The sequence below is a fragment of the Balaenoptera musculus genome, chromosome 19 (genome assembly GCF_009873245.2).
Source record: "Balaenoptera musculus isolate JJ_BM4_2016_0621 chromosome 19, mBalMus1.pri.v3, whole genome shotgun sequence".
In the NCBI taxonomy this organism is placed as follows: Eukaryota; Metazoa; Chordata; class Mammalia; order Artiodactyla; family Balaenopteridae; genus Balaenoptera; species Balaenoptera musculus.
Window position 1 is genome coordinate 6,925,894 of NC_045803.1, and position 25,459 is coordinate 6,951,352.

General features: G+C 56.6%; 2 protein-coding genes and 1 long non-coding RNA gene across 3 annotated transcripts; 2 read left to right on the forward strand and 1 right to left on the reverse strand.

Moving 5' to 3' along the window:
* The first annotated feature begins 357 nt into the window (after nt 1-357).
* Nucleotides 358-7,753, forward strand: NAPSA (napsin A aspartic peptidase). Its single transcript, XM_036833549.1, has 10 exons — nt 358-736; nt 3,903-4,044; nt 4,138-4,261; nt 4,453-4,571; nt 4,898-5,097; nt 6,159-6,281; nt 6,489-6,633; nt 7,179-7,277; nt 7,477-7,607; nt 7,642-7,753. Exons 1-10 carry the CDS (start codon nt 663-665, stop codon nt 7,727-7,729), a joined length of 1,245 nt encoding a protein of 414 aa, XP_036689444.1. The 5' UTR covers nt 358-662; the 3' UTR covers nt 7,730-7,753.
* A 78-nt stretch (nt 7,754-7,831) lies between these two features.
* LOC118885158 lies at nt 7,832-9,870 on the reverse strand. The gene is made up of 3 exons (XR_005017455.1): nt 9,713-9,870; nt 9,296-9,340; nt 7,832-7,898 (listed from the first exon to the last, which is right to left on the reverse strand). It is a non-coding gene; the product is annotated as an uncharacterized LOC118885158 (long non-coding RNA).
* A 2,279-nt stretch (nt 9,871-12,149) lies between these two features.
* KCNC3 (potassium voltage-gated channel subfamily C member 3) lies at nt 12,150-24,483 on the forward strand. The gene is given in 6 exon segments (XM_036833402.1): nt 12,150-13,045; nt 17,175-18,179; nt 18,181-18,283; nt 19,469-19,660; nt 19,895-20,021; nt 23,780-24,483. Coding segments are annotated over 5 exon segments (2,292 nt in total). The 5' UTR covers nt 12,150-12,157; the 3' UTR covers nt 19,999-20,021; nt 23,780-24,483.
* The last annotated feature ends 976 nt before the right edge of the window (nt 24,484-25,459 follow it).

Below are 25,459 nucleotides of genomic sequence, written 5' to 3' on the forward strand. Positions count from 1 at the left end.
CTTTGGAATCAGAATCTCTGAGGGTGGTACCCAGAAATCTAGGGCACTTTTAAACTGGGTTTTCAGGTGCTCCTCAATATTTGAGAAACTTAATTACGGAAAAAGGGGCAGACAGAGAGACACTGCAAATTATTTTTATGCTTTTTCAATGGTGGTAGGGCTATGGACTTTTTGTGTGTGTGTTTCAGTATTTTCCAAATAAAACAATAGGAATCGGGGTCCTGACACTTTGGCAGTCCCACTTAATATGGGGCAGAAGACGTCTAGTCTGACCCTCTCTTCCTTCCCCCAGACCTTTCACAAACGCCCCGCCCATACATTTGTTTGCCCCAGAAAACTCTTGTGGTTAATGAGTCACAGAAAAACTGAAGTGAAAGGTATAAGTAAAAGCGACAATAGCTAAAGAATGGGTAAGGGAGGGGCGCAGGAGACTCTCCACCACCACCGAAGTCCGGAGTGAGGCACGCCAATACTTCCGGCGACCCTACCAAAATATTTGGCACATTCCTCCCAAAATACCACCCATCACTCCCACATCACCCACCAAGAAACTTCGTGTCTTAGTCACCTCTCAAACCTGGAAGTGGGCAGTGAACAGGGCGCAGTCTCCGGGGAAAGAAAACGGAGCCGCAGGACGCCTGGGTCCACACGGGTCCCCAGAGATGTCTCCGCCACCGCTGCTGCTGCTGCTACTACCGTTGCTCACCATGCAGCCCACTGGGGCCACGTTGATCCGGTAATGGGGACCCCCACCACCCCAAAACCTGGGACGGACTCTCTCCCTCTTACCCTTCAAGTCTGGGGCTCCCCAGTTCAGCGACCCCCAAACCTGACACCCCAGGATCCATGATTCCTATCTTTTTGGGTTCCTAGATCTCCAAATTAGGCTCTCACCCCTGAGGGGTCCACCCTGTTATCTCCTAAGACCCAAGCCCTTTGAGTCTAAGGTCCTGCACCCTGAGACCCTTGGTTGGGGACCGTCCCAATCTTCTCAGTACACATTTTTGGGAGAACTCTGCTGATCCCACCCTGAGCTTTGATGATCTGATACTGAGATCTCCAGACCTGTGACACCCGTCTTCCAACAGATCTTGGAGACCCAGATCTGTGACATCTAAATTGAGACTCCCCCAGATTCACATCTTCCAGATTGTTGAGGTCTCAAGAAGTCCAGTTTTGGGGACTCCTATGACCTCCCCCCCACCTCTGGTGCCTCCCCCAATCTCTCCCTTCCTCTCCTCCCTTCTCTCCACTCCCTGGAACTCTTGATGGGGGGAGGGGGGTCTACTTTTCCAAGAAACACTTTTTCCCCACTTTACATTCTTAAGCCTCTCAAAGACTAAGTCATGGGTGGTGGCCGCAAAGATGTGGGGGGCAGGGCCCCAAGGAGAAACTACAGGCAGGTACAAAAAGATTACTGCACATGATGTTTGCTAACCTACTTTTTGAACCGAAGAGGTCATAGCCACTTCCCAAGTCAACGGAAAGAGCAATGATTCTCTGAGTTGACTCAGGACCACCAACATCGGCTTGAGCAGGCCCCAGGAACTTGTTAGAAATGCAGGCCCTCAGGCTCCATCCTAGACCTACTCAATCAGAAACGAGCAGTTCTAGGGACTTCCCAGGTGGTCCAGTGGTTAAGACTCTGAACTCCCAATGCAGGGGGCATAGGTTTGATCCCTGGTCGGGTAACTAAGATCCTGCATGATGCATGGTGTGGCCAAAAAAGAAAAGAAAAAGAAATGAGCAGTTCTAAATTTTAACTAGCCCTCTAGGTCAGGGATTGGCAAAACACTCGGCTCAAGAGCCAAATCCAGCCTGTCACCTGTTTTTGCAAATAAAGTTTAATGGAATTCAGCCATGTTCATTTTTTACACGTTGCCTATGGCTGCTTTTGTGCTATATTGACAGAATGAGTAGTTGCAGCAGAGATGGATGGCCTGCAAAACCTTTACAAAAAAACTTTTCCTATCACCCGTGCTCTAGGTGATTCTGCTTCAAAACAACTTTGCAAAACCACTGGCGTAGAGAGCTACTTTCCCCTTTTTAGTGGTTGAATGGATTCCATTCTAGGCATCTTTTATAGCAGAGCTGAGATGTTCCCAGCGTTGGCCATTGCGTGCACAACAGTTTTCAGAATTAGGTACATGCTCATAAACACATCTTTGTGCACTTGTCTAATGATCTCCTATAGATGAAATTCCCAGAATTAAAACTAATTGGCTTAAAAGCTGCACTCCCAATTTTGACTCATGATGTTACCAAACTATACTCCAGAAAGTTTGTATCAATCTACACCTCCTAACCTCCTAGCCAACAGTGAGTATTGGTAATTCTGTGCCAATCTGCAGGGGGAAAAGAAAAAAAAGAAAGAAAGAAAGAAAATGAAAAGGTCTCTCACTCTTGTTATTCCCATTTCTTTGATAACTATTGGGGTTGAACATTTTTCCATGTGTTTAGAAGTTGTACTTCTTTTGAAAATTACCTGCTTATTTCTTTTGACCATTTTCCTACTTAATGTCAAGAACTGTAAAGTTAATTTGCCACAGTTTCATGGCTGCTGGTGGAAGACACAAGATTCCCAGGTGTGAGGCAAAGGACAATTTAGTACTCCCGGCAATAGTCGTAGCCAGTTTTGCGCCAGATTTCTGAGCCTCGGTTCCCACAGGGTGAAAGGAACGGAGTCAGGTGATATGTGCACAAGTGGTGAGGTGCATTACAACAGGGGAACCCTAGGCTTGAATCTTTTATACTGGATCATATACCTGCCTGCCCTTTGCTCCAGAGAGAGACACTCTCTCTCTTCCAAGGCTGTTCACTAAACAAAATCCTTGAAAAGACACTCTGGACATAGTCAGTCTGTGTCTCTGCAGAAATATAAGACTCATGAATAAGTGCCTCCCAGCACAGGGTTGCTTATCTTATTCTTATTTATTTGTAGACGCTCTTTGCATTTTAGAGATACTAACTCTTGGACATACAACTTGTAATTATTTCCACTAGATTTTTTTCTCTTTTAACTTTGTATGTTGGGGGAAGGGTGTACAGAAGTTTAAAATTTTAGAGACAGCCTTATCAATATTTCTCCCATGATTTCTCATCTTCCCATCTTTTCTGAGAAAAGCCCTCCTTTTGCTAGAATTATTAAACACTTTACTTCCAGTGCTCTTATAATTTTACACTGCACATTAAGTGTGATGTACATTTGATATATCTGGAATATATTTTACTGTAAAAAGTAAAATTGGGATTTGGTGCTTACATTTTTCCCCCAGTGCTGGAAGTATGTAAGGGCTTTTGCAAAGGCTAGTTTTATGTTGGGGTTTTTGGCATTTTTAAAAGTTTGTTTTATTGAAGTATAGTTGATTTACAATGTTGTATTAATTTCCGCTGTACAGCAAAGTGATTCAGATATATATGCTATATACATATTCGTTTCCATTATGGTTTATCACAGGATATTGAATACAGTTCCCTGTGCTATGCAGTAGGGCCTTGTTGTTTATCCATTCTATTGATATATACATAATAGTCTGCATCTGCTAATCCAAAACTCCCCATCCATCCCTCCGCCACCACAGCCCCCCAACCCCGGCATATGTTAGGGTTTTTGGAAAACTTTGTGTATGTCCGTTCCAGAATGGCTTACTTTACATAATTTGGAAGGTCTTTTATTGAAACGTTTTGGGGAAAGTCTGTTTGGAATGGTGCACTCTTGTAGAGTCTTTGGGGAAATCTGTCAACGTGGTTTGGTAGGTGTTTGGTAGGGTTTCTGGTAATGACTATTACTATAGGGCCATGGAGATGCTTACATTGTCGTTATATCCTATTTGGGGACGTCTGTTATAGAGGATGTCCAGAAAGGGTAGCTCCTTAGCTGTTGGTATCTCCTTCCCTCACAGGACCCCACTTCGCAGAGTCTACACTGGACTCAGGGCCCTGAACCCACTGAGGGGATGGGATAAGCCAGCAGAGCCCCCCAGGTTGGGGGCTCCATCCCCTGGGGACAAGGACTTCTTTGTGCCTCTCTCCAACTACATGAACGTGAGTCACAGCCCCACACAGCCCCCCGCTGTCCCCAACCTTCCTGCCCTTGGTCAAGCTCTTCATCCAGGACCTCTCCTGTTTTGCCATCAGGTCCAGTATTATGGGGAAATTGGGCTGGGAACGCCCCCACAAAACTTCTCTGTCGTCTTTGACACCGGTTCCTCCAATCTCTGGGTCCCGTCCGTGAGATGCCACTTCTTCAGTCTGCCCTGCTGTGAGCTGTCATGGGGGAGAATAAGGCTGAATGGGGGTAAAGGGAGAAGGGGGGCTGGGCCCGGTCTTCCCAAGGGTTTTTGGGGACCTGTTCTCTTCCAACGCATCCTCACAGGTGAGTTGGCCGGAGAGGCAGGAGGCACTGGGGAGACCTCTCTCCCCCAGTGACAGCTCCCTCACCTTCTGACCTAGGGGTCCACCACCGCTTCAACTCCAAAGCCTCCAGCTCCTTCCGGCCCAATGGGACCAAGTTTGCCATTCAATACGGAACTGGCCGCCTAGACGGCATCCTGAGTGAGGACAAGCTGACTGTGCGTGACCTTGGCCCCGGGAAGGCTTGAGCCTGGGAGAAGCCCATCTCTAAGATTATCTGGTTTAGGGAGGGGCTTGAAGAGGCGGGGTCTCCTGGGTAAACGGATGGGGTTTTTGAATTGCGAGGCAGGGCTTCCTGGGGAAGAGGGCGGGGCTTCCCAGGCAGGGGCGGGCCTTCTCAAGTTGCGAGGCAAGGCTTCCTAGGCAGTTGGAGTTGTTTACAGATGTCCCCAGACCTGGGATTCATGCCTTGGTTTGGGAGACTTCAGAGACATGTAGGTAATGTCCTCCCGGAAGTAACTTACTCCATTTGAATCTACCCCAGATTGGGGGAATCACAGGTGCATCGGTGATTTTTGGGGAGGCTCTGTGGGAGCCCAGCCTGGTCTTCACATTTGCCCACTTCGATGGGGTATTGGGCCTCGGTTTTCCCGTTCTGGCTGTGGGAGGAGTTCGGCCCCCGCTGGATAGACTGGTGGACCAGGGGCTTCTGGATAAGCCTGTCTTCTCCTTCTACCTCAACAGGTAATGGCGGAGGGTCTACCTTCCTCTGAGTCCTAGCCCCAAGAAGGAAGTTCTGCCCTCCTTCAGGAAGTCCCTTGCCCAATAAAGGAAGTCCCACTCTCCATTCAGGAAGTCACCGCCCCAATATAAGAAACACATGAGCCCTATTCATAAGTTCCACTCACTAAGCAACACCTTAAGACCTACTAAAGAAACACCATCATTTAAAACGTTCCATGTTTCAATCTCAAACCAGGAAATTCCATGCCCTACCCAATCAAATACTGAATTTAAGAACCCCATCTTCACCATAAAGAAATCCCAATTCCATTTGAGAACACACGTCAGAAGTCAGGAATTGCCCATTTTAATCTAAGAAGTTACACCTACCTTCTAGGAAGCTTTAAACTTATGCTCAGAAAGCCCAAGCTGTCATCCAGGTAGTATCCAGGCAGGAAGTTCTATGTCCCTTCAGTTACCCAGACGTCCAACCCAGGAAGTCCCACCCGCCTCATTTTCCTTTTTTTTTTTGCTGCAACTTGTGCCCCCTGCAGTGGAAGGGCGGAGTCCTAACCACTGGACAGCCAGGGAATCCCCCCACCCACCTCTTAGTAGATCTTGACCATCCACACTTCCAGGAAATGCCCGCCCCCACCCCCTCTTCCTATCACTCTCAGCCAACTGAGGAAGTCTAATTCCCCGGAAGTTCTAGACATGCAATTCAGAAAGTCTCATCATCTGCTCGGGGAGACTGACTCCTCACAATCACACCTTCCAGAGCCAATTCAGAAACCTCAATGCTCCACTCCCCACAAAAGTTCTACCTTCTACAGTCAAATCAAGAAGTCCTATGCCCACTTCAGGAAGCTCCCAAGACCCTAAAATCCTAACCTGCACCAAGAAAAGCCCCATTTCTCTTCGCTTCTTGCCTTGCTTCCAGTCCCAACATCAAGGCCCTGCCTGCATCCCACTATCCCACCTAGAACCCAGACACCACCCCATTGGCAGAAGTCCCTCCCTTGGCCACTCCTGGGGCTGGCAGGAGAAATGCCCATGGCACATACAGCTGTCTGCCTCTGCAGGGACCCTGAGGCAGCTGATGGCGGAGAGCTGGTCCTGGGTGGCTCGGACCCAGCACACTACATCCCACCCCTCACCTTTGTGTCAGTCACGATCCCTGCCTACTGGCAGATCCACATGGAGCGGTGAGGAACCTGGCCTCCTAGGTCTGGGAGGAGTGGGCTAGAGCCTAAAATCCAGTGTCCTGGGGTGAAGGGAGCCGAGGACCCAGACTCCTAGGTCTGATGGAGGAGGGATTGTGGGCCGGGACTCCTGGCTCTGCAGGAGGAGGGGGCTGGGGGCCTGGCCTCCTAGGATGCTGGCTTTAATGACTGCCTCCTTCTGCCTCACAGTGTGGAGGTTGGCACAGGGCTGACTCTTTGTGCCCGGGGCTGTGCTGCCATTCTGGACACAGGCACGTCTCTCATCACGGGACCCACTGAGGAGATCCGGGCCCTGCAGGCAGCCACTGGGGGAGTCCCCCTGCTAATGGGGGAGGTAAGGACCTGGTGTCTGGTGGGTGTGGGCTGGGGAGGCTAGTAGGGATTTAATCGTGGACATTGGGCAGGATGCTCCAGCCTGTGGGTGGGAATCGCATGGCTAAGAGGTATGCACGGGCTGAAAGCACTGGACCTTGTGAGTGACAGGCCGGGGGTTAGTGAGAGGAAGCAAGGGCACCTCCCAAGTGTCTACTCTAAGTGACTCCGGGAACAGGACCGGATGAGAGTGAGTAAACTTATAATTAGTATAAGACTAATTACATACACCTATAGGCCCAGTATGGCCCGTGGGCCACCAGTTTTTGATTTTCAATTAGAGGAAAAGAGGTTTTGATCAAATGGGAGCCTAGGGGAAGTGGCAACAACTATATAGGAGTGAGGGAAAAGCCAATAAGGCTACAGAAGACAGCAGAGCCTGACCACACAAGGCCCTGAATACCTAGCTGCCCAAAATGGACATTTCCCTGTTGCACTGGGGAGCCACGGAAAGAATTTGAGCAGAGAAGGAATCCCTCGTCTCTACTTGCTCCTCTTTGCCCTCAGTACCTCATCCAGTGCTCGAAAATCCCAACGCTCCCCCCAGTCTCCTTCCTCCTTGGCGGGGTCTGGTTTAACCTCACGGCTCAGGACTACGTCATCCAGGTAGGTGGCAGTCACAATGACGTGAGAGTGACGCGTTGAGAGGGTGGGGCTGGGAGTGAGACATCACTAGGGCCAAGCAGGGACCACATAAACATTTCTAGTGCCCACGGTAGTGGGCGGGTAGAAGCTCTGGCTCCTAGGAAGAAGGAACACCGGTGGGCGTGACACGACACCTGTGATCCGTCTTGTCGCCTTGTAGATTGCTCGGGGTGGCGTCCGTCTCTGCTTGTCAGGCTTCCAGGCTCTGGACATGCCTCCGCCCGCAGGGCCCCTCTGGATCCTCGGCGATGTCTTCTTGCGCAGCTACGTGGCCGTCTTCGACCGTGGCGCGCCCTCTGGACCTCGGCGATGTCTTCTTGCGCAGCTACGTGGCCGTCTTCGACCGTGGCGACAGGAAAAGCGGGGCGCGAGTGGGGCTTGCGCGTGCTCGAGCTCGTGGAGCAGGACAGTGAAGGGGTGGGCTTGCGCAGCCGCAGTTCTCCGGTTGAGGCCCTGGTTACGCGCATGCGCACCCCCCGATACTCAGTAAAAATCCACTATTTCTATTAAACTTACCTGGGTCTCTTCCTTTTTTTTTTTAAGCGCGTGATTTTTTTCAGAAAAAAGTTAGTGTCCGGCTCTCTGGAGTTGAGAAAGAAAGGAAGGAGAAAGGTATCACTCCTCTCCAAGGTGCACACTGGTGCGAAGGTCCTATACTACGAAGCCCATGAAGCCCCTCGCCTACACTGCCTCTCCCCAAAGGTACTCGACGCCGCGGAGCATCACGGACGTTGTAGTCTAGGCGGTGTTAACGTCCTGACGGGGGCGGGCGCAGCCACAACACGCGTGGGAGGCGACAGGTCGCGACGGCAGCGACAGGTGGCAGTGGGGGGTGGCTGAAATCGTAAAGGGTTTTCCAACCCTTGTTCTAAGGGGAGGGGATACCATTCCCGCACACTTAATCTGTTCTTCTTCTCTACCCTTGGGATTCCGGGACCCCTGGGTACGCCACAAAGGCGGGGCTTGAAGCCCCCGGGTTGGGGGGAGCTGAGCCGCCCCTCCTCCGGCGATGATGTCACTACCCCCCTCCGCAGCCTCTCGCTGCCCAGAGCTGCGGGGTTGCGTCACCCCTCCCCCCATCGCCAGTCCCGGATTCCCCCATCCCCGCCCCGCCTCGACTTGGGGTGAGTACGGGGGAGGGGGAGAAGGCACAGGGTCCGGGGGCGGTAAGACAGCCCAAATCCCAGTTTTGGAGGCGGGGGACTCGGGAGAGGAGGACTTAAAGGTTACAGCGGAGAGGTAATTGGAGGGTCTCGGGAGACCAAGGATCGTAGGCAGAGAGTCCCCACATTTTCAGCTTTAGTGCCTGGAAGATCGTCTTTCCTGGATTTAGAACTGATAGGAATGGGGGCGGAGGAACAAGGAAGGGGTCTTGGAAGTCAGGAAGGGGAAGACCCTTCCCCAATTCCAGGGCTTTGGGGAATGGGGGAGGGAGAGTTAGGAGGGGGCGCCAAGGATGACTGAGGTGAGAGTCTGGGGCTTTCAGGAATTTTGTGCCTTGAAGGCCTGAGAAGGGATAGACTGGGAAGGAGGAGGGAAGGGGAAAGGGTCTGAAGACGTGAACAGACATTGACCTCCCCTCCCCTGGTGTCCGTCGCCAAAAATCGAGTCCACGTCCCTCTGGTCTGTTTGCTGAGCTGGGTGTCCCATAACCCAAGCCCTCATTATGCCTCCAGAAGCCTCCCCTATGGGTGGAGAATTCAGGCTCACAAATCCCCGCATACCCTGGTGGGGCCTGGAGAGGGCCATGTGGGAGTGACGGCATCCAAATTTCCCAGGGCTTGATGGAGTCCAGATCATCCTTGACCGAGCCTCTTCCCCCAATCCCACGGTCTCTAATCCCGAGTCTCATTCCCTATTCTCCCCTATTCCAGCCTCCTCGCTCCTTCCCCCTCCCCCATCCCTGCCTTCCCCCTCCCCATCCCTGCCTTCCCCCCTTCCCTCTGCCCCAGCCCGCACCTTCTCCCACATCTTCTGACCTCCGCAAAAACGCTGGTTTGGTAACTTGATCCCGTGCCTGGCTGCTATCAAAGTCAGAAGAGAAAAGTAGAGTTGGGTGGGGTGGGGGGAGGGTATAAGGGAGGATGGCTGACTTAGGTCCTTACCCTAGCCCTTACTCCCAGCTCCTAGTGCCTACCCAACCCCGGCCCCAGCATCCACCCCCACGCCCCACCTGCCTAGAAGCCTCACTCAACCCAAGCCCATTCCCTCACCTCAGGATTCACTGCTTCTGCCTGGGGATACACCAGAATCCGGGGCAGAGAAGAGTAGGAAGCCCCGATGTCTTTTCTCTACCCTCCTGGGTCCCATGGGGGCTTGAGGACTGCCTGAGAACAGTGGATCGGGGGAAGTGGGGGAACCCAGGTCTAGGGGTGGGGGGAGTTGAGGTAAACTACCTCCCTGGTCCGCAGGACGGGCCCCACTTCTGCAACTCTCTGCAGTGACGCAGCCTCGAGTCCTGGCCAGGTTGAGGATTAGAGACGGTGATGCGGTGGGAGCCTGAGAGAAAGGGACAGAAATCCAGAGGGAGGGACCGAGACTGAAGGACAGCAGGACAGAGCCCCAAAGAAGTGGGGAGAGAGACCCAGAAAAAGGGGGACAGGGATTCAGAAAGGGGTGAAAGAGGCACGGGGTGGGGGTGGGGGATAGAGGCCCAGGGAAGGGAAAGAAAGAAAAAGGACAGAAAGAGAAAAGGCAGTGACAGAGGGGGAAAAGAGACGGAGGAGGGGAAAAAGACACGGGGAAGGAGGTAGTCAAAGAAGAAGAGCTAGGGGGACAGAGACCCAGATGGATGGGCAGAGACCAGAGAGAGGAGGGAGCCGACCCTGGGGTGTGTGGGGGGGGGTGTGAGTGGAGGACAGAGACACAAAGAGGAGGGGCAGAGACTGGAGAGAACGGAGACCCAGAGAGAGGCAAATCCGAGAAAAAGGTACAGAGGTCAAGATAAAGAGACTGGGGGTGGGGAGATCGAGACACAGTCGGGGGAGAGGAGACTGAGGCTTAGAGAGAACAGGGGCAAGACTCAGAAGGAGGGGGACAGATTCAGAGAACAATGGGACAGAGAACCAGAGGGAGCGCAGAGAGTAAGGAGGGGCCAGAGCCTCAAAGGAGTGAGGGCAGAGACGGGGGGACAAATATTCAGAAAAGGGGAGAAAAAGAGACACTAAGAGGCACAGAAGCGGGAGGGGGGGTGGAGAGGGAGGCGATACCAACCAGCCGCCCTAGCTGCAGAGGGAGGCAGCGGGCCGGGAACAGTGCAGACCTGGGACGCCCGCAGCCCCTGACCCGCCCACTTCCCTCCCACAGGCACAGCCTCCTGCCGCCGCAGCCCCAGCCGCAGCCGCTAGCCCCGCCCCAGCCCCCGCGCCTGCGCTCTACCACCGGGGGGGGCCAGTCCAGCCCAGGGGGCGGGGCCTGACCGGCTCCGGGGCGGTCCGCCTAGTTCTGGCCACGTCCACCATTGGCCCCGCCCCAACTTTCTGTCCTCCCACCAGGACTCTCTGAAACCTAATCCCGCCCAATTTCCTATTGGCCCCGCCTTTTGGTTTCTCCCCTCCGCCTCTTAAGGCTCTCTCCTTACCAGTTCTCATCCATTCCTTGGTTCTGCTGGCTGCAGTCCGCCGTTATCTAGACCTCGTCCACTTTCCCTCACCTCGTTCCCCCTTCTAAGGCCCTGCTGACCCTTAGAACTGTCTCCCAGGTTCTCTGGCCCCCAAGACTTCCCGTTCTAGGTCCCACCGCTCCGTCCATCCCGGTAGCTTTGTACTCTGCAGGTCTCACCTTTTCCTTAGCCATTCTCTACACTCTTAGCCCTGCCCCGCCCCCACCTAGCCTGGTTGCTTTCAAATCCCTTAAAGCCCCGCTCCTCCCTTAGTCTTGCCTTTCCACAGCCCATTCAAGACGGTTTTTACCATTCGTGGATCCCACCCACCTCCCGCAGTCTCTCCGCATCCTTCCTGACATTCTCCCGGCCCAGCGCCGGCTAATCGGGCCGAGTTTGCAGCTCCGACCCTGCCCCTTCTTTACCTCGCCTTCTCCCTTAGTCCTAGCCAGAAGCTCTCAGGTTTCCAGGCCTCGCCCCTTTCCGCCCCTTCTCACTGGGTCTCAGTCCCTGTTCCCCTTGCCGTGTCCCCTTTCAGTCCAGTCTAGTGCCACTCTCCATTTCCAGTTCCCGCCCCTCATTCAGTCCCGCCCCCTCACTCTCCCAGCCCAATTAGGACTGTTTCTAATTTCTGTGGCGCTGCCTCTTAAGATCCTCTCTGCCCCGTCCAATCAATGTTAGGAGCTCAACCCGGCAGTCTCCATCTGCCCCACTTCACCGGGTATTGCTTGCCGGCTCTTTAGGTCCGTCTCTATGCAATCCAGACGGCCGCCCCGATTGTGGCCCTGCCCCTGACTCCGCCAGTCACGGACAGTCAGACCCCTTTAAATAGCTCGGACTTGTCCCCTTCCTCTGCCCGACCCGCTCCTGTTTTTAGTTCAATCAGATCTCTGTCTTATATTTAGCCCCGCCTCCTCTGTTCTCCCAGTGCTGCCAAACCAGGCAACTTTAGCCTCCCATCCCGCCTTAACACCTCGCTCGGCCCCGCCCCTTATCTCAGAAAGACCCAATCGGTGTGTTCCATCTGCGGCCCCGCCCCGACCAGCTAGGCGGAGTTGGAGTCCGGGCCCTTCTCGCAGCTTTAGCCCCGCCCCCACCTCTTCCCAGGCCAATCAATTCGGTTTCTCCCTCCCTGCGGCCCCGCCCCCTCCCTCCATCACCTCCTCTCACCCAATCACATCTCTCTCCCCTGCGGCCCCGCCCCCTGAGACCCCGCCCCTCCCTCTCCGCCCCCCAGCCAATGCTGAGCTCAGTCTGCGTCTCATCCTTCCGCGGGCGCCAGGGGTCCAGCAAACAGCAGCCGGTGTCGCCGCCGCAGCCGTCCGAGTCCCCGCTGCCGCTGCCCCCGCCGCCACCGCCACCGCCACCGCCGCTGCTGCAGCAGCAGCAGCAGCCTGCGCAGCCCGGCCCCGCCGCGTCCCCGGCGGGCCCCCCGGCACCCCGCGGGCCCGGGGGCCGGCGCGCCGAGCCATGCCCCGGGCTGCCGGCGGCGGCCATGGGGCGGCACGGCGGCGGCGGTGGCGACAGTGGCAAGATCGTGATCAACGTGGGCGGCGTGCGCCATGAGACGTACCGCTCGACGCTGCGCACCCTGCCGGGGACGCGGCTGGCCGGCTTGACGGAGCCCGAGGCGGCGGCGCGCTTCGACTACGACCCGGGCGCCGACGAGTTCTTCTTTGACCGGCATCCGGGTGTCTTCGCCTACGTGCTAAACTACTACCGCACTGGCAAGCTGCACTGCCCGGCCGACGTGTGCGGGCCGCTCTTCGAGGAGGAGCTCGGCTTTTGGGGCATCGACGAGACCGACGTGGAGGCCTGCTGCTGGATGACCTACCGGCAGCACCGGGACGCCGAGGAAGCGCTCGACTCTTTCGAGGCACCCGACCCCTCGGGCGCCGCCAACGCTGCCAACGCCGCGGGCGCCCATGACGCGGGCCTGGACGACGAGGCGGGCGCGGGCGGCGGCGGCCTGGACGGCGCGGGCGGCGAGCTCAAGCGCCTCTGCTTCCAGGACGCTGGCGGCGGCGCCGGGGGCCCGCCAGGGGGCGCGGGCGGCACGTGGTGGCGCCGCTGGCAGCCCCGCGTGTGGGCGCTCTTCGAGGACCCCTACTCGTCGCGGGCCGCCAGGGTGAGCGTGCTCTCGGAGCCCCCATCCCCCTCCCCTCTCCTGGAGCTCCCAGACCCTCAGAAACGCCCCATCCTCGCCCTTAATCCCTAGCCCTTCCCAGCCCTTCCTGGTCTCTCGGCCTCCCAGCCTCTTAGTCTCCCGTACTCTGAACACACCCCCCTCTCCTGGCCATCCCCAGATCCTCAGAAGATCTCTCTGCAACCTTCAGAATACTCCAGACCTCTCTAAACCCCACCCTGCTTATCTAGGCCATCGTAGGCCCTTAGAAACTTCCTTTCCGACCGTGAATCTCTTAAATACACCCCCTGAACAACCCCACATCTGCCTTTCCTGGACCCCTCCTGAGACCCTGAGAAGACATTTCCTCAACCCTGAGTCTTCCTAGCCCCTTTTAACCTCTTCTCACCTCTCTTGGCCACCCCTCAGACCCTCAGAAGACCCTTGTCCAGCCCTCAGTTTCTTGGACCTCCTTAGGTCCTCAGAAGACATCTCTTCCTAACCCTTAAAGTGTCCCAGGCCCTGTGAACACTGTTTCCACCCCCTGCAGACCCTCTGAAGCCTGCTCTCTAGCTTCCAGCCTTCAGCCCTGCAGGCTCTCCCAAAACCTCTGATTCCCCTTCTGACCGTCTCCACATCCCCTCCCTCTCTCCAAGTTTGAGTCTCCTGGTTATCTTTGAACCCCCCCTGCTTATTCTGCCCTTAAAGTCTCAGAATAATTCCCACCCCAATCTCAGAGTCCCCTGGACTCCTCTGAACCTCCAAACCACTTGCTCTGGCTAGGATACTTCCCCCTCACTGCAACAGAGTCTTGGGGCATCTTCTCTCCTGGGACCCTGCTGCCCCCTCTGTGTTCACATCCCTTCCTGCATCCTCCACACCAACTCCCCTCCCGAGGATTTCCCTATACAGCTCCAGACTTCCCCCAAGGCTTTCACACTCCTCCTCAATGTCTCCAGAAGAGTCCTGAGCCCCCATGATATGCCCTTCCTCTCCAGAACTTCCCATATGCCCTCCAGAATAGCTTCTCTCTCATCCACAGATTCTCCCAGCTTCTTCCTTCATCGTTTAAACTGCATAGCCCACTCTCTATCTCTGGGACACCCTCTCCCCACCCTCAGCTTCCCAGCCTCTTTCCTAGTGGGTAAATGACTTTCCTTCCTGCTCCAGAACTTTACCTAATCTCAATCCTTGGGACCCTCCTCAAGTTATCAGCCCCAAAGCTTCCTCCTCAAAATAGCTCCCAGGTCTTTCTGACCTACCTTGGTATCTTTCCACCTGACCCCCCTCCCCAAGCCCTGCTCACTTCCCCTTTCCTAACGCCCCCCCCCACTACCCATTCCAAAGCACAGGACTGGGCCTCTCAGACCCCCCTCCGCCTCCCGCTAAGTGAACCAAAGAGCCCACACTCCAGCCTTCTCCTCTCTCCAGTCTTATCTCTCTCAAAATTCCATATTTCCCCCAAAGCTCTCTTCGTCTCCCCCCTCAAAAAACTTTCCTCAAACATCTGTAACTTCCCAGGCTAAGTAGCTACCCTTCCCCCTGGTTCTCATTTGAACATCTTCCTCCTCTTAACTTCCTCCCTGTGTTGGAGGAGAGGACAGTTCAAGATGGGGGGTGGGGAATTAGAGAGAGGAGGGAAAGAGGAGAGACTCCAGGCCCCTTTCTAGCCTCCTGGGGACCCAAACACCCGGAGGAGGCGGTCCGGCACCCTCCCCCCACCGTGCCGCGTCCTGGGCCGGGAAGGACGCGGAGGACCCGCAGTGCCGCATTTGCACCGGGGGAGGGAGCGAGGGGGAGGGGGGCCGGAGGCACCGCATAAAGTTTGGTCCCCGGGAAGCGCTGAGTTGGCAAGATTTGGGGTTGGGTGGGGGGAGGTGGGGGAGAGGAGGTGCAGAAAGGACGTGGCCCTATATGCTCCCTCAGGCCTCTGAGCGGCACCCTCCCCCATGGCCTGGGGAGCCCTTCCCTCTTGTGACCCCATTGAAGGGTTCTGAGGTGAAACTAGGGGTCTGGGACAGCTACGGGGGACATTCATTTACTTTACAGATGTGTTTTGAGTGTCCACGTAGTGCCAAGCATCTTCTAGCCGCCAAATGAGAGTTTGAGAGTTGAGAGTTGAGGCCAGTGCAAAGTGGAGGGTCCGGCTCTACCTCCCCCTCACTCCTCTCCCCATAATCTCCCCTTTACTTCTTACAGGGACTCCATGCCCTCCTACCCCTTCTGCTTTTGAAGCATCTCTGGACAAGGGGGTCCTGACGCTGTCCAGCTTCTAAGCTCCGCACTGCGACGGGTGCCCACTTTTCTTTCTGTGTCCCGGGAGGGAAGGAGTTAATCAAGCTCCTGGCCTGTGGCCTCCCGCTGTGAAGCGGCACTGCGGCTGCGCACTGCCTGCTCGGCCACGGCCTGGAATGGGTTAAGACAGCGCTCAGGCCTTGCGGCTGCGCACTGCGGTGGGGGAGCTGTCCGTGGTGCTGCCCCCCGCGCGCCCCGCCCCCTGGTCCGTCCGGCCCGCCCCCACTGCGGTGCCGCAACCTGCGCCCTGCGCCCGGCTCGGAGGGGGGCGGGGGAGCGCCAGGCATGCGCTCTGCGGAGGCCTCTGGCCTCTTAAACCACTGCGGAGAAACGAAGAGGGGGGCGGGGCAGAGGGCCAGAGTTGAGCCCCTAGCCCACCCCAAGATCTAGGGTCATCTCTGAGGCGGACTCTGGCCCGCCTCTCGGCTCTGCACTTCAGATTAAAGTCAAGGTCTCCCAAGCCCGGACCTTGCCCCCCATCCCGTGGAGGAAAGAGAGTGCAGAGAGGGACAGTGCTGGCCCGGGAGCCAACTCTGGCTCTCCTCTCTTTGCACCCCAGGCCCTCTCTCCTCTACCCATCTGATTAAAGGCTCCTCTGCCTCAAAGCCCATCCCCTTCCTTCTCTAAGGACTAACCCCACTCCTTCGACCTCCCTTCTACATATCTGATAAAGCCAACTACAATTTCTAGGGGCCTTCTCCAAGATCTTGACCCTGCCTCTTCTCAAGGCCTTCATCAAAAGCCACACCATTGGGCTCAGGACACTGGTCCTTCCCCATCTTGAAATGAACCAGGCATCCCCGCCCCCATATCTCTGAACCTCTGACAAGCCCCTTCACCTCTCCTTGGACCTAGCCCTGCCCTCTCCCCTTCCCCTATGTTCAAGCCCCTGACATTCCCTTCCTTTCCAGAGCCTTAAACCCCACCCCTATCATCTTCCCTTTTTGCAGTCTTGACCCTTCACTTCCTTCTTCCTTCAGGGACCTAACACCCCTCTTCCCCTCTGTGGGTCCAACTCTGCGCTGTTCTCTCTGGGTGAGGGCCTCACCCAGCCTTCTCCCTTTTCTGAGACCCAGTCATTAGCATCAAGGTCCTTAAACACCGGCACCTATCTGAGGCCTCAACCTTGGCTCCCTTTAACTGATGCCCCAACACCCTAATAACAGCTCAAGCCTTACTAAGTTCCAAACACTAGACCAAGCACTGGTTTTGGAGTCAGGCCCTTTGTATACTTATCTAATGTAATCCTTACAACAATCCTGTAAAAAATTTGAGGTTCAGAAAGCTTAATCTCCTTGCCCAATTAGGCAGGGAAAAAGCTGGATTCAAACCCAGGCTTTCTTACTCTTAACCACCTCCTGGTTCTGCCTCCGACCCACCTTCTCCCCTTCGCCTTCCCTCAGCTCCAAGCTAAGCCCCAAAGCCTCTGAGACACAGGATGTATGATCTTAGCCTCCCTACCCACATCCCCCAGCAGAATGCTTGGACCCTGCCAGGGACCCCCTGAGATATGACACAGGGAACAGGAGTGGGGGGGATGGTCTAGGAGACAGAGCAAGGAGCCAGAAATCACTGTTTCCAGGAAAGAAGTGGTCCATCTGCTGCTGCTGCTGGGGCCAGCTCTTCTCCCAAGCTGGGGGAGAGCTGCCTCTGATCCTTTTGCAAGATTTAGAGAGAACAGGATGCAAGAAGTGATGGAGGCATTGGGGTTGGGACACCTGGGTTTCCCTGGAGTTTGTGTCTGGGAAAGGGGCCACTGGGAGGGTCTCAGGGAGATGGCTAATTGACCAGATGCCTGGGTCACCTTTTGCCCTCTCTCTCCTGTCCTGCCCCGCAGTATGTGGCCTTCGCCTCCCTCTTCTTCATCCTCATCTCCATCACCACCTTCTGCCTGGAGACCCACGAGGGTTTCATCCACATCAGCAACAAGACAGTGACGCAGGCCTCCCCGATCCCTGGGGCTCCGCCGGAGAACATCACCAATGTGGAGGTGGAGACAGAGCCCTTCCTGACCTACGTGGAGGGTGTGTGCGTCGTCTGGTTCACCTTTGAGTTTCTCATGCGCATCACCTTCTGCCCAGACAAGGTGGAATTTCTCAAGAGCAGCCTCAACATCATCGACTGTGTGGCCATCCTGCCCTTCTATCTGGAGGTGGGGCTCTCGGGCCTCAGTTCCAAGGCCGCCAAAGATGTGCTGGGCTTCCTGCGGGTGGTCCGCTTTGTCCGGATCCTGCGCATCTTCAAGCTCACGCGGCACTTCGTGGGGCTGCGCGTGCTGGGCCACACTCTCCGCGCCAGCACCAATGAGTTCCTGCTGCTTATCATCTTCCTGGCGCTCGGTGTGCTCATCTTTGCCACTATGATCTACTATGCTGAGCGCATTGGCGCTGACCCCGATGACATCCTGGGCTCCAACCACACCTACTTCAAGAACATCCCCATCGGCTTCTGGTGGGCCGTGGTCACCATGACAACCCTGGGCTACGGAGACATGTACCCCAAGACGTGGTCAGGGATGCTGGTGGGGGCGCTGTGTGCCCTGGCTGGGGTGCTCACCATCGCCATGCCCGTGCCCGTCATTGTCAACAACTTTGGCATGTACTATTCGCTGGCCATGGCCAAACAGAAGCTGCCCAAGAAGAAGAATAAACATATCCCCCGGCCCCCGCAGCCCGGCTCGCCCAACTATTGCAAGCCCGACCCACCGCCCCCGCCCCCGCCCCATCCTCACCACAGCAGCGGCAGCGGCAGCCCTCCACCACCCATCACCCCGCCCTCCATGGGGGTGACTGTGGCAGGGGCCTACCCACCAGGGCCCCACACGCACCCCGGGCTGCTCAGGGGGGGGGGCGGGGGGGCTCGGGGTCATGGGGCTGCCTCCTCTGCCTGCCCCTGGGGAGCCTTGCCCGTTGGCTCAGGAGGAAGTGATTGAGATCAACCGGGCAGGTGAGGAGGGGGCGCGAGGGGTGGAGGTGGGGGGCGCAGGCAGAGGTGGGGAGGTTGTGAGGGGGGCAGGAGGTAGTTGCTGAGACTCCAGAGAGATGGGGTGGTCAGCAACAGAGACGGAAGAGAGGAAAGTGAATAGCAATTGCCGAGGCCAGAGAAGAGGCACGGAGATACACAGTGATGGAGAAACAGAGATTTCGTGTGAAAGAGAGTTTTGGGGAGAGACAGACTTACAGCCACGGTATTCAGTGGAACCAGGGGGGCGGGGGGCAGAGTGATCAGCCGTATGGTGAGGGGGACTCAGAGAAAGAGAGGTGGGGGCGGTTCAGAGCACAGGGAGAGAGTCTCACATGGGAATCAAGGGCCAGAGACAGAGGCCAGGGGACTGTTGCAGTGTCTGATGAAGGAGGTGAGGGGAGAGGAAAGTTGACTGAGCCTGTGCTCATCTCTCCCCCCAGGGGAGTCTGTGTCTCAGAGGCAGTGACTGGGGCATCAGTCCCGGGGAAGGGAGAGGCTGGGGGGCCCCACCCCCATGCCTTAAGTAGGTCAAGAAAGGGAGCTGGGCCGCCCGGCCCCCATCTTGCTCCCTCAGCCGCTGACCCAGTTTCACACCAATTAAAAATAGCTAAAGTCAGAGCCTGGGGGACCCCCCACCTCCCCCCTCCCTCCTCTGTCACCTTCCCAACGCCTCCCACTGTGCCCTTGCCAGCGTCCAACACCCCTCCCTAAACTACCACCTCCCAGCCCCCTGCATCCCTCCCAGCCATCCCTCCAAACCTATCCCAAACCATGCACCCTACCCCAGCTGTGCCCTATTCGGTCCACTTCAACCAACCGTCCCACCCTCCACTCTGTCTCAGCCTCCTTCCCAGCACCCAGTTCACTTCCCAACTACTTCCCCCGTCCCTGTCCCTCCAAACACCCGACACCCTACCTCAGTCCTGCCCTTCTCAGCACCCAACACCCCGCCTGACCCCCACTTCCTAGCCTTCAATGCCCTTCCCTACCCTGTTGTCCTTCCCGACACTCAACACCCTCCCCACCCATGACCCGCTCCCCCAACCCACCAGCCACACCCCCTAACAACCTGCACCTCCATCACCTCTCCTTGCTGACCTTGCCCTCTCCGTGAGTTCCCACACCTCACTCTCTCCTTTGTGTCTCTGTCTGACCCTTGGGACACAGATCCCCGCCCCAACGGGGACCCTGCAGCAGCTGCGCTTGCCCACGAGGACTGCCCAGCTATTGACCAGCCCGCCATGTCACCAGAAGACAAGAGCCCCATCACCCCCGGGAGCCGGGGCCGCTACAGCCGGGACCGAGCCTGCTTCCTTCTCACTGACTATGCCCCTTCCCCTGATGGCTCCATCCGGAAAGGTGAGGTGCCCTCCACTGGCCCCCTGGGACCCTCCCTCTCCTCCCCTCCCCCAGGGGAGGGGAGAGAGGGAGATGAGGGAGGAGGTGCTGGACTTCCCTTCCCCCATCTCTTGGCCCCAAATTCCCTCCCTCTTAGACGCCCTCCCCCAAATTTCCTCACCACTGACCCTTCACCTGTCTTTATTCCATCTCCATGTCCCCCCCCGACCCTCTGGCCTCTTCCCCCACCCCCAGCCACTGGTGCTCCCCCACTGCCCCCCCAAGACTGGCGTAAGCCAGGCCCCCCAAGCTTCTTGCCCGACCTCAACGCCAACGCTGCAGCCTGGATATCCCCCTAGTGGACGAACCCCCTCCCCCCAGGGTAAGTAGCCCCCACCCTCTGAACCCCCTCCCTCCCGACTAACCCATCTGAGAACATGCAGCCCCCATTGACCGAGACTCCTGTCCCCTAACTCCGAACAGCTCCATCCGATTAACCCCCAGCCCTGACACTGGCCCCGCACTCACCTGCCCAGGACCTGTGGTGCCCCTCACTAACCCCTAGAACTAAGCCCCACCCTCCCCACCATGTGCCTGACCTCCCTCCCCGCCCTTACCACTGACCCCCATTCTCAGCCCCATCCACATCTCTCTCCCTGCCTCCCCCCTTGGTTTTGCTTTTGTTTATTTAATCAAGAAAATGGGGTACACACCCAGGACATTCTTCTGGGTGCAGGTTGGGGTGAGAAAGACTCAGCCACTCATCCAGTCACTTGTGGATTGGCCAGCACTTACAAAGCACACACAGGCTCCCGGCGCAGTGCTAGGCCCAGGGGATTCAACAGTGAGCAATCCAACCACACCCCTGCCCTCCACGAGCTCTCAGTTTGGGGCAGAGGCAGACACAGACCTAGAACTGAGGCCAAAAAGCAGAGCTGGGCTGAGGAGCCTCGTCCCGGGATCTGGGGAGGGGCGGGTCTGCTCTGGGACTTTGTGAGGATGCACCGGAGTGGGGAGACTGAAGGTCAGGAGGCTGGGGAGGAGGCTGGGATGAGGGTCCAGGGGGAGAGGACAAAGCCTGAGCCGGGGTCAGGGCTATGCGGGTGGAGAAGAAGGAAAGAGACAGAGAGTGTCGGGGGGCCAGGGGTCAAGAGGGCAGGGTCAGGACTGGCCAGTTGGGGAGGTGAGGGAGATAGAGTGAGGAGACAGTAGATGAATTATTCAGCAAACATAACGAAGCACTTTCCACGTGCCAGGAATCTAACATATATTCTGTAATCCTCACAACAACCCCAGCTAACCCCTAACTTCTTCATTCATTCATCATTCATTCATGCAGCACTAATGATTGAGGGTAGAATTCCAGGCACTGGAGATTTAGCAGGGCACAAAGCAAGAATCTGCCATCACAGAGTTGCTACTCTAGAGCCTGGGTCAACATACTACAGCCACGGGCCAAATGTGTCCACCAGCTGTTTTGTAAATAAAGATTTATTGGAACACAGCCACTGTCTACAACCGCAGACTGGAATAGTTTCGACCGAGATGGTATGGCCCACAGAGCCCCGAAAATATTGACCATCTGGCCCTTTACAGCGAATGTCTGCCACTCCATGACTGGAGGAAGCAGAAAACAAACAAAAGGATAATTACTCTGGCCAGGTCAGATAAGGGGTCTGTGAGGGTCTTTCTGAGAAGGTGACATGAAACTTGAAAGCTGAAAAAGCTCCAGCCAGGCAGAAGAAACAGCAAGTGAAAAGGCCCTGAGGTGCTGCCTGAGGTGCTGAGGTGGGATGAGCTTGGTCTGTTAAAGGAACAGGGAGGAGGGAAGTGTGGCTGGAGCTGAGTGGCCTAGGGGAGAGGGGAGGAGTCTGGGGGGGAAGGTATTTTTGGCCATGATGAGAGGCTGGATTTGATCTTAAAAATGATGGGAGGCCACCTGAAAGCATTTGATCCATCACTTATTCATTCAACACATGCCTGTGGAATCTCCCTACGCAATACAGAGATACATCCTAAAGAATCCCTACCTGCAGCCTAAGGAGATGCCACAGCAGGACTTAGGGAGCCTCCAAGGACAGCCGCATCTAAACGCCCTTGTTTTACAGAAGTTCAGGGAGGTCCATGGCCAACCCCCAGCCACAGAGCAGATGGGGGACAAGAACCCAGGCTTCTGGGCTCCTAGTCCAGAGGGGGCTGTCTGGCTCTTGTTCCATCCCCGGACTTCTCCTTGTTGCAACCCGCCCCCCACCTCCATCATTCTCCACTTTCATCTCATTACCAACCCCCTGCCTCCCTGCTCCCATCTCACCCCTCCCCCTGCTTGCACCCAGTCCTGTTACCCACCTCCCTTTGTTCCCCACCCCCAGGTCTGGATGGGCCCCTATGGAATTGAGGGGCAGGGGGAGGGGGGAGGATTCGGGAATGTGGGTGAGGGAGGACTGGGGGGGGCAGTTGGGGGGAGTTCTCTGCTTCTCTTGCCTCGGATGCCAAAATCCATTCATTGAACTCAAATTATGGCTGGAGCTGATGGGGCTGACAGAACTCCCTCCCCCAAGGTCCTGGATCCCTCCCCCTTCCACGCACCTCCCTTCCTCTTTAACCTTCCCCTCCAGGACCCACCCTCCACTATTCCCCCCCAACCAAGATCCTTCCTCCTGACCTGACCCTCACCCACCCCATGACCCCTCCGTTCTCCGTCTCCCCTCACCAACCACCTGGTTCCCGCACCTGACCTGCGCTCCCCCGTCCTCCCCAGCCCTCCCCCTCCTCTCTTCCTTCATCCTCCCCTTCCCCCTCAGCCACCTCGGAAGCTCCTTCCATATTTGATGTCTCTGGCCGCCCCCATTTCACTGCTCCCCTCCCCCGGAAAACACCAGAGAGGAGGAAGAGATCTCGGCTTTTCTCCGTCCCCCCAACAGTGAGGCTGTGTTGGGGGGTTCCCCCTGGCCACCCTTCCCCCCCCCCCCCGTGACTCTGTGTATTTCTGTCCCCAGCTCTTGTCACCGCCTGAGACCTCGCGAGACCCTCGGTCCCCCTCTGCCCCTTCCCCCCAGGTTAGCAATTGGGAATGGCTGGGAGGGGGTGTCCCCAAGATACTGGGCTTCCAACCTCCCCCAGGCCCTCTCTCCGACAGTCAGGATGCCCTCGTCAAGACAGACCCCTTGGTACTGCCTAGCAAAGCCCTAGAAGAGCCCAGACACTGGCAGAACTCTTCAGACATTCCTAAGTTTTCAAGAAACCCCACATGTGCCCCTAAGCCTTAGATCCCTTTGACTATCAAGACATTGTCAGGACCTTCCCATCAGAAGGTTCTCGTTTAAAGGCTTCTTGGCCCTTTAAAGATACCCCATTACAGCCTTCAGCTGAGTCTTGCCCTCATCGGACTGCTCTTGGACGTGTCCTCCTGCACCAGCCCCGCCCCGCCCGGGGAGGGGGCGCTGCCAGCTTCCACCCCATTCAGCCCCTCACAGCGTCCCCACCCGCCTGTCCTCATTCCTCTACATCCAGGTTAGCCCCCTACCCCCTGCGGCCCCACGCATTCCCTCCCAAGGCCTCTCCACCGGCTGCTCCCCCACTGGCATTCCACCCACGCCCGTGCCGCCCACCATCTGCCTCGCTGCCCCCCACCCTTCTGCCTCAGATGAGGGGGCCAACGGGGGGAGGGGAGTTGAGGGGGCCGCGGTGGGGGTCGGGTGGGCGAGGCTCGGTGACTGCCACCTGCCTCCTAACCCCGAGTCTCTCCCCCTCCCCATGTCTGAACCTTTCTCCTCGATGCCGATTGACTGTCCAATTTGTTCACTTCTCTCTCTCCGTCTCCTTGGTCCGCCTCTGTCCATCTCTCCGTCTCTTGCCATCTGTCACTCTGTGTCTTGGTGTCTGTCTCTCTGTCTCTTATCCTGTCTCCCTCACCGTCTCTGTCGCCTGCCATCTCTCTCCGACTCGCCCTCTCCATCTCTTCCTGTCTCTTGCCTTTTCCTGTCTCTGTCTTCTCTCTTTCTCCATCTCATATCCCTTCTGTTTCCCTCCTGCTTCTCTCTGTCTTGGGGTCCCTCTGTCTGTTGGACCCTCCCCCTGCACCCCTATCTCCTTGCTTCCTCCCCGTGTTTCTGCCCTTCGCCCCCCCCCACCCACCACCAGGTTACGAGAAATCCCGCAGCCTGAGCAGCATCGCGGGCCTGAGCGGGGTGTCCCTGCGCCTCGCCCCCCTTGCCACTCCCCCTGGCTCTCCCAGGGCCGCCCGCCGCGCTCCCCCAACCCTGCCCTCCATCCTCTAGCGCTCCCCTCCCCCCCGTGGGGGGACTCGGGGGTGAAAGGGAAGAAGGTCAAAGGAGCTGGGGGTGGGGGGTGGGGGAAAGGGTTAAAAAAAAAATCAAACAGTCATTAATAATATGCAACCGAGACGATGCCAGCAGACACCCCCGGGCCCCTCACCTCCACCTGGGCCCCTAGGATGGAGGTGGGGAGGAGCCAAAGGCCATTCCCCCAACTCTTCGCCCCTCCTGAAAAAAAGCCTTCTCAGGTCTCCATGAGCCATAGGAACCCCCCCACCCCCCCGCAATCGACTCGTGTAAATACGTCCAAATTATACCAATTACATTTTGGGGCGCCTCCCCTCTACTCTGCATGCCTCCCCCAAACTGGATCCCCGCCCTCTCCAACTCCACCTCAGCAATAAGCCGCCAGGGGCTGCATGCCGCGTGCGAGGGAAGGGGCATTCTGGGAAGCGGGTGGGGACCTCCATGGGGGTCGGGCTGGCCTTTAAGCTACCGGAGGGTCTCCTAGCCTCCTACCCTTCACCCCAGGAGGGCAACCCATCACCAAAAAAAAAAAAAAAAAAAAAATTAGCAGCAATGTGGGGGAAGGAGGAACAGTCACCCAAGCCAAAAACCGGAGCTGAGCTCAGACGGTAGAAGCGGAGGCACGGGGGGAGGGGTGGGCTGAGGACAGCTGCTCCCTCAGCCTTCAGGAGCGTCCCTCTGGTGAATTTCACTCTTTCATCCTCCTCCCCCACCCCCCACCCCACGCCCAGGGATCTGCTCGCCTCTATTGCTGCATGGACTCAGACCTCCCATCCCGGTATTCCTGGGATGTTCTGGCCGTAGCACACAAACTACCCCAACACCCCCTCCAGATTCCCATCACATGAGGCCTGCCCCCAGAATTCCTGAGACTGAGTCTGGCACCCCGCATCCTCCAAATCCCCACACGCTCCTGGGACTTAACCTCTGCACACAGATGCTGTCCGCACCGCCCCCCACCCACCCCGGCCCAAGCCCCACCACCCACTCATTCCCTGAGCTGCATCCCAGCACCTCAAACCTCCAAGACTTGATCCAGCCTTTCAGCTCACTTTCAGCCTTTGGGATGCTCCAAATCCTTCCCACACTCTGGACATTTCCTGGACACCCCTAAATCTGACATCAGACATCCTCCTCAGGTTCCCCTGACGCTAGAATTGTCAAGATAGGCTCAACCTGTCTGCAATTCCAGGGAACCCGACCTTCCCGGGGCAGCCCCCTTCTCATGCCTAACCCTGCCCCTCCAAGAGCCCCTTTCTTTAAATGGTGCCCCAAAGGCACCTTCTTCATAGACGCCAATGTTTCCCAGAGGGTCATATTTGTACCCCTGGCGATGTGCTAAGGTTTTAGGCAGTACAAGGACAAACACTTATTTTTAAAGTTTTGTCTTTCCTGGCATTTCGCACATAAGCCGGTTAAGTCCAGATATTGCTGCTTGGCCAGGACACCGTTTATTTAGGTTAGAGGTGTTTACATTTAAAATGTAGAGGCTGTTCCCTAGTGGAGGGACGCTGGAATA